Source organism: Gossypium hirsutum, chromosome A05 (genome assembly GCF_007990345.1).
Source record: "Gossypium hirsutum isolate 1008001.06 chromosome A05, Gossypium_hirsutum_v2.1, whole genome shotgun sequence".
Taxonomy (NCBI): Eukaryota; Viridiplantae; Streptophyta; class Magnoliopsida; order Malvales; family Malvaceae; genus Gossypium; species Gossypium hirsutum.
This window is the reverse complement of record NC_053428.1, coordinates 25621926-25631378: the sequence shown is the minus strand read 5'-3', so window position 1 is coordinate 25631378 and position 9453 is coordinate 25621926. Positions and strand designations below refer to the sequence as shown.

The window sequence follows — 9453 nt, the reverse complement described above, 5'->3', positions numbered from 1 at the left end:
ATTTATATTGATTGAAATTATTTTGATTGAATTTATATTGATTGAATTATATAATATATATGATTTACGTAGAAATTTGAATATTTGGTATTGAAAAGTGAATTGAATTGTATTGAATTATGAATTAATGTGCATAATTGAAATATATTTGTTGAATTGAATGAAATTGTATGAATTGTGAAACTGGGTGAATATATGTGATTATCAGAATGGTATATTGATGAAAGAATTATTAAATTGAGAAAGTGAATGAAATACCCTATTAACTAGTCGGGCTGAGTCGGATATAATTGGCATGCCATAGGATCTAGAAGTGTACGGGATTTACCGGCTTTACTGATCAGGCACTTTATGTGTCGTATTTTAGGCACCTCGTGTGTCGTATCAGGCACCTCGTGTACCGTTTTAGGCACTTTATGTGTCGTATACTGATCAGGTACTATGTACCGTTTTAGGCACAATGTGCCGTACTGGTGTGTTTAGGTTGGAATCCGTGTATCCGTCAAAGTCCGGGTTTGTTAATAGGGGTAAATAAGTGAAAGATAAATCGAATAAATTTGATTGATCAAGCTATTGAAATGAAACGAGAAGTTGAATTGAGAATTGAAAATTTATATGAAATTGAAAATATGAACCAAAGGTTCATGAAATGATTGGAGTTCGAATTGATGATTTATGATGTCACTTGATGAATTGAAATGTGATTTGAGATATATGAATCGTATGTTTATAGTGAAAGCTATCAGGGATAGTAAGTTGATATGATATAAATGAAATTGACAGTTATTGAAATGAATTAAAATGGAATATGATTGATAAGTGTATAGTTGAATATAGTTTAATGATATTGAAGTGTGAGTAAATTAAGGAAAGCTATACCGAGTAGTAAGTGAATGAATGGAGTAATAATAATGGATTTAGTTAAGAATTGAACAATTATGTTATTGTGTTTATTATATGATTTGTATAAAATTTATATGGTAAGTAGTTGAAATTTATCTATGAATAAATAATTGAATAATTGTAATTGTTATTATGATCTTAAGTATTTGTTATATTATTAATTGTTCGGATTATAGAAATACCACTGAGTATACCATACTCAGCGTACGGTTTGTTTCCGTGCGCAGGTTAAGTAAAGATAGTACGTTGAATCAGCATCCCAAGACGATCCCGAATTCATTAAGGTAAAGTATGTTGAATATTGATAATGGCATTTACCCAGGATGTTTAATGAGAGTCATTTAGGTTGTAAAAGTATTGATGAAATGAGTAAATTATGGTTGGCAACGGTATGTAGTATGAATTTTGAAATTTACTAAAAATTTGTAGTGATTCTAAATTAGTCCCGAATTGAATTTAATGTTCATATTGGACCGCGAGGGCCCATTAAAGGGACGACATCTTAAAACTAGGATGTGTGTGAATATTTATTTTAATTAATGATCGAAATTGGACTGTACTAACTGGTAATGTCTCGTAACCCTGTTCCGGTGACGGTATAGGGTTAGGGGACGTTACAGCTAGCATTCGGTTGAGAGTCTATCGGTGCTGTCCCTATCGCGGGAGCAGGCGCTACGCTCTCAACATCATCAGCTACTGCTCGATCGGGATCAGAATCCATTACTATACGAAAAACACGTTTTAATTGTCAGAAATCATCACACTATCCTTTTAACACTTTATGGCATGTATAGCTAGACTCACACACGCTACGTTAGTCCTAGAATCGACTAAACCGTAGCTCTGATACCAATAAAATTGTAACACTCCTATAACCCGTGTCCGTCGCTGGGGTAGGTTATGAAGAGTTACAGATTCAAATTTTAATATTTTAAAAACATACACAATAAAAAATAAAATAAAAATATACATCGCCAAACTCAGTTAAAGATCGAAATTCAAACTTGTATCGACATTCAAAAGTAGCCATATTCACATGACTTATATATAAGTACATCTCAAAATATCATTCGCTTAAGTCTATTCCATACATGCCATACTAGCTTCAAAATATAGTAGTACCCCAAAATGACAGATAGTGTGACGAGTAGCTGACGATTCCCTTTCCGAGCAGGTAACTGGAATTAATAATCTATAAAACAGAGAACGTAACAAACGAAGTAAGCTTTCAAAGCTTAGTAAGTTTTAAGCATCACAAATAATTAAAACTTATCGAAAATAAAAACATTCATTTAAACAGACTTATTCTCAATTCAAATTGCTTCATGGCCGAATACACATAAACATAAACATAGATTCTCAGCACATATTTTTCTTTTACTAATAGTTCATACGATGCATTTAAAATAAATAATCTCATATATTAACAACATTTGACCGAATAGGTCATTGCTTTACTCGTAGAAATAACAATCATTCACACTTAAGTATCATTATTTAATACTAATAATTCATAAATCATTGACTGAATGTACATGAGTACATAAAGAAATTTTAATATATAATTCATATACAAATATACCATGACCGATTAAATCATTCTCATATTCGCAAATATAACCATCAATTACACTTATATATATAAATGTATATATATTCTTCTTTGATGCTATGATTCACTTCGAAATCAAATCACTGATATGTAAGTAATACGTACCTGAACACCTTAAATGTATAGTACTTACTCAACGATGGTTTACTGCGAACATTCAATATCGTAGTCTTACTTAATTACTGGTATTAAGCCTGTCAGGTCTTAGAACTTGAAACCAATTACCAGCACAAGCCTGCGGGAATTTAAACCCGGTATAATACCAGCTCGAAGCCTGTGGGACTTTTGCCCGGACATATTTCCAGCGCGTAGCCTGCGGACCTTAAGTCTGGTTATAATTCCAGCACATAGCCTGCGGACCTTAAGTCCGGGTATAATTCCAGCATATAGCCTACGGGTCTTTAAGCCCGGATATAATTCCAGCATATAGCCTGCGGGTCTTTAAGCCCGGATACACATCAAATATCATACATATTTAATCATATATTAACACAACTTATTCAACATATCACATTAGTAGTCATTTGCTACGTTCGGATATAAGCTCCATATGATTACCATCATTTACATTTCGATTCGAAAGCCATACATAAATATCACATATCAAGGCATCATCAATTATATACTAAAGGTGACTACTCAAAACTTACCTCGAATATTTTCGAATAGTCTCGGATCGGCTATTCAACTACTTTCTCTTTTCCCTTGTCCAACCTTGGTTCTCTATGCTCTTGAGCTTAAATTTAACAATTTTAAACTAGTCATTATTCGACTATTCAAGTATTACTTTCAGAATATAATATATATACATATATACGACTTTCACACATATAGATCATAGTAAGTTTATAAGAAAACATTAAGCAACTCGTTAACAAATTTTTATCAATATTTACCACATAATCACAAATTCACAATAAGCTGTCTTCCTGAGCAACAGTCACTAAATTATTTATAATTGGAGCTACGAAACTCCAAATCAATTTCTGTAAAATTTCCCTGAAAATAGACTCATATATCTTTTATCCATAAAATTTTCAGAATTTTTAGCTTGGCCAATCAATACCAGATTTTTCTTAAAGTTTTCCCTGTTTTACTGTTTGACTAATCTGACCACCCTTTACTTCGAATCAAATTTATAATTGTACAGAAGTCAAAATATGTTCTCGTTGATTTCATCTGAAACTAGACTCATTAAGATTTAATTACATAGTTTATTCAGCTTCTAACTCCACTCCCACAATTTATGGTGATTTTCCAAAATCACATTACAGTTGCTGTCCCAAGCAGATTTACTACAATTTACTATTTCACAACTCTTTGCATTCATATCATTTAAACATGTATAGTTATGCAACCAAAACACAAATCATACATACCTTATACTATGCATATTAAAATAACTCCAACCATGATTGGATATAACCGAATTTAAACATGAAAATTAAACCATTTTCAAACTCCTATAGCTCATTCGGCAATTTACAAAATCATACCATTAGAATTCATGTGAATACCTAACCTTTAGACATTCAAACATCTACCATTTTCTTTTCAAATCATCTAAAAGGCAATACTCATATTTTAGCATTTAACTTCAAAACATTTATTCAAGTAACTAAACAAGTCCAAGTTAGGCTATTACAGATATAAATACTATCAAATTAAACTTTTAACTAGTTCAAACTTCTCTCATCAACATTTATTCATCAAAACATAAAGAAAATAATCCAATCTCTTCATTAACAACCATGGCCGAATGCTCCATTCACCACCCAAATCCAAAATTTTAACATGGCCTAAGTAAGAAACATGATGATTAACCTAAAATAAGCTAGAATTTAAAAAAAAAAAACCTAACACAATTTACTAATCTTCCTTATGATTCAAATGGCCGAAAGTCTTGCTCCATTTTTTTTTCTTTCTTTAGATTCGGCTAAGAAGAACAAAGCTGAGACTTTGTTTTCTTCACCATTCTTTCTATTATTATTTTATTTTATTCATCTATATTATAAAGTATAAAGCCATTTAACTAATAATTAATACATATATTTAATATAAAAGCATCATCATGGCCGGCCACTATAAACAAAAATGTATATTTGACATGCAAGTCCAAACCTTTTGTGACATGCATTAATAGACCCCTTTTTAAAATTACCTATCACATTCCACAATTATTTCACATAAGTCCTATTTAATAATTTCACATACAAATGACAAAATTAGAGCATGATACTTTCACATATGCATGTACACATATAATAAGCATAGAATATAACAGTTAATTATTTTTATGACTCGGTTTTGTGATCCCGAAACCACTTCTCGACTAGGGTCAAATTAGGGTTGTCACAAATATATTTATAATTGTAATAATATTTAGTATTAAAATAAAATTGAAATATTAAATAATTTATTAAAATAAAAAATTATACTTATTATATTAATAATTTATTATATGACTAAATATAAATAATTAAATATGTATGTTTAATAATATTAAAAAATATAATATTTTAAATATTTTTAAAAATAAAAATAAAAATTAATATCAATATAATAATATTAAGCTTGATTTAAGTTAATTTTTATATAAAAATAAAATTATCTATAGATGAGCTCTTTTTTGGAAAATGACTTGCACTTTTTCAAAAGAGTAAGTCATTTTACAGAAAAAATGGGCTTATTTTACCTTGACTTGTTAGTCATTTTTCGTTGACCAAACTATTTTCTGTGAAACAAACACAAGAAAATGCAGAAAATATTTTCCGTAAAACCTTTTACATGTAAACAAACGGACCCTTATTCAAATATTAGACATTCAAATAACAAAACTAAACAAAATATCATAAATCAAGGTTTTATTTAGTTTATTGCAACATAGTAACGAGTTGTTTGATAATTCATTGAAAAAATTAAATTAAAAAAAATTAATATTATTAGTGATTTAAATTTTTAAGCACATTTGATAACACAGAATAAATAGCAAAGGATAGAAATTTTTTTAATGAAAAAGTGTGGAAAAGGACAAGTAATGAGCGGTGACAACTATATAAGAATTTTTAAAATCAGAATAATGAGAATTAAAATGATCTTAGCCATTAAATTTACTTTAATTGAAAATTTGAGATTTTTTTAGAATGACATTATTGACTGATTTTTTCAATCATGAAAAATAAATACCTAATACTCAAATATCTTGGTTTTCATTCCAAATTTTTTTTTTTTAAAATACAAAGTAAAATTATCTAAAATTTTTTTACCAAGATTTCAATTACACGTGAAAAAAGAAGAGGAAGAGGAAGAGAAAGATTGGGTGTTGCTGGTTTTATTTTAACAAGGTAAGATAAATGCAAAATTTAAGACTTAAACCTATTTATTTTGATCTAATAGTTAAATCATTTTGATTTTCATTTTAAAAATTCTCAGTACAATTATCAATGTAAAAAGCTACTTATCACCTATCAATTTTAGATTACTCAATTATACAAAACAATTATTCTCAGATTTGCAAAATTTGTATTTTCTGTTTAGATATGGTACGAGAAATTAGTAAAATTTATATTTTCTGAATTTTGTAATGGCTTAGAGATATGTAGGGATTAAAGTCAAACAAAAATTTATTTTAACAAAAGTCGTTCACCATTATATCATTAACTTAAGTTGATATGATGGGTAATTATCTTAAAACTAAAAAAAATATAGAAAATATTGAAAACATTTTAAATATATATATATAAAATGTAAAAATAAATACTTTTAATGTGTTGATATTTAATTTATTGGACTCAACTCCTAAGATGAAAAAAGAAATGATCTTATAAAGCATGGAAAGCGCTTATCATCATGTGATAAGTCGAATGTTCCTCTAAGAAACACAATTTTAATGGAAGGAAAGGAGGACACGTAGCTAATGATGCACCGCCAATACATTAGCCCCTCCACTCGACGGTCCGCTCCTTTCATCAAAGGATCACGGGTAAAGTACACTGTATTATATACGTTCAGATTTGATGATTTTGTTGACCCTGCCCTGCCCACATTCTCCTCTATAAATGCTATTATATGTTACCCATGTGGGATGGTTAGACTTTAATTTTGCATTTTCCAAGAAAATATTGTCATTCTATTCAAATCAATCTTGGTTTAGCCAAATATTTTTTTTCTTATTCGAATCTCAAAACTTCTGAAAAACTACTAAATCCTGCATTGACTTATTTGCCAAGTCAACATAAAAGAAAATTTATTTCTATCAATTTATCCTTAACATTCAAAGGTTCTAAGAAAGAAAGAGCTAAAATATTTAAAGTTTAATATTTTTAAAAAATTTATAGTTCAGTTGAGGAATTCAAATATAATTTAGACAAAATTAGAATAGAGGATAAACTGAAATGGAAAAAAAAAATCTAAATTAGTTATTACTGTATTCAAACTCTGGTTTTGAACCTATACGGAAGAGTGCAAGATACACCATACCAGACTCTTGCTTTTGAAATTTCAGAGTTAAATTTATATTGTATCATCAACAAAACAACTCATCACACAAATAATATATACATGTTTAAGCTGAGTTACTCCTCTAATCTGCTCAAATTGGATTAAACTAATATATACATATGATTATCATTTTCCATTTTCACTACGATCTATTCAACCATGCTTGTATAGTGTAACCATTTCAAATAAATTTTGATATTGTATATTAGAAGCACAACTAGAATTGTTTTGACTTATACTTCAATCACAATCTATATTGGGGGGGCAATGAAGAAAATGGCACATGACTGGAAATTATGAAAATAAAGAGTCACACGATCCATCTACCTTTGTAATTAAAGCAGTTGGAGTGTACTACAATACAACCCTTACTCCATCACCATCACTCCCCGTTGCCTATTCCCCTTCCATCTCCTTTGATCTCTCTTCCATTTCTTGGTCCTGACGGCTCGCCAACCGCCCACGTTTCCCCCATTTGCATCCTCCACAAAATACATATATGCACACTCTATCTTAATCCCACATACCCTTTTTGACTACCATCCCCCTTTACAATTTTATTACAAAGTGATTCATCTTTGGTGGTGCTAGCTTTCGAGTGTTTTTCTGTATCTGCAAATATGTTCGCAATTAGTGAGAGTATGTTGCAGTGTGCTCCTAGGCCGATGTTGGCCATTGACAGAAACTGGAAATCCAACGCTGAACTTGCTCCCAATTGTCCACGTTGTGCCTCTGCTAACACCAAGTTCTGTTATTACAACAACTACAGCTTGTCCCAGCCGCGGTACTTTTGCAAAGGTTGCCGAAGGTATTGGACCAAAGGTGGTTCCCTTAGGAATGTGCCTGTTGGTGGTGGTTGTCGCAAGGGTCGACGAGGTAAGTCCAACAGGGTCGACAAAAACGGTGCTCAGGTTTCCACGAATTATAGCAAGAATTTAACTAGTTTCGGGACTCACCAGGAGCATATGATGGGTGCCACTACTTCCCATGGAGACACAGGGAACCAACAAGGACCTGCTACTACTACTGGGTCGGATATTGATCTAGCTGTTATCTTTGCTCAATTCTTGAACCAGAGTACAAGTTCAGATCAGCCTGAGATAATTCTTACTCAAGAATGGCCTAATGAAGGGATGGATCCTTGGAGTTGTTTAGAACAAGATACCAACAGCCAAAACGATTCATCCATGGAGTTACCAGTAGTTCATACAATTCCAGAATCTTATAATATGCTCCAAGAAATGCCTCAAGTTGAGCAACATCTAAAAGATAACAGTGTTGAGGAATTGTTGGAAAGTGATGAAATCAATGCGTTCGGGTTGCAAAACTTATTAGCTGATGAAATGGTGCAAGATGTTTTCTGGTCAAATTATGCAGCAAACACCCCAAGCTTTGAATGTCAACTGCAACAGTTGGAGTCGTTTCCAGTTGATGACCAGCTTAAGATTTCTGCAAATTTAAGGGCTGAAACTTGGACTTCCTTTGATCTTTCTGGGTCTGAACTTTTTTCAAAACCTTGAAATCTATTTCTAATTTCATATAGTAATTCTTATACATACTATTTTTTTATAAATGAATATTTTTATAAACCAAGTAAGCCTTGTATATTTATTATTTTTAAATAACTTTTTATCATTTGATTTATATCCAAATAAAGCCTTATTAATTTCAAATGAAAGTTTGATTTATCTCAAGGATTTATTTAGGTATAAATTAAAAGTAAGATTTATTTAAATGTAATAAAAATTGAGGATTTTTTTTTACTTCATTATAAGGTAGCTTAGGTTGTCCAAATTATATAATTTTTTAGGAGTATGAATAATTTCCTGAAATCTGGAAATTAAGTAATTTATTTGTATGACTCGTTTCGTTCAAAATTTTTGTAATATAATTCATTGTCTTCTTCTTTATCTCATACTTGTAGTGTATATATAGATTTTACTTAATTGGGTTGGATGGAAAGAATTTTGAAATAAAAAATAAAAAAATAGAGGAGGTAAAAAAAAGAGAAATGGATAGAAAGTATATATATTTTTTAGTCACAATATTTGATCTATTGATACTAATAAATGGTTGGGTGTAATGGTAAAGCATATTCTATTATCAAGGATCGTAAAAGGATATGCAAAGTGCAAAAAAAATTATTTGATGCATCAATGTATAAGTCTCATTCACCATCAATAAATAATTAACATAACACATTATCATTAAATTAAACAAAAAATATGGAGGACTTGTAAATAAATTCTAATCAATTTATTTAAACACAATTAAATATTAAATGTTACTATAATAAATAAATCTTAGTAAATCTTAGATTTAGGATTTTGGATGGGTTTAAGGTATCAAATTTAGGGTCTTGGATCTCGAGTTTAAAGTTGAGGGTTTTAGTAATTATTTATAATTAATTATTATTTAATTATGTTTAAATAAAAGTT

General features: G+C 30.0%; 1 protein-coding gene across 1 annotated transcript; it reads left to right on the top strand.

Annotated features, from left to right (window-relative positions):
- The first annotated feature begins 7199 nt into the window (after positions 1–7199).
- LOC121229524 (dof zinc finger protein DOF1.2) lies at positions 7200–8925 on the top strand. Its single transcript, XM_041114119.1, has one exon. It carries the CDS (start codon positions 7636–7638, stop codon positions 8533–8535), a length of 900 nt encoding a protein of 299 aa, XP_040970053.1. The 5' UTR covers positions 7200–7635; the 3' UTR covers positions 8536–8925.
- The last annotated feature ends 528 nt before the right edge of the window (positions 8926–9453 follow it).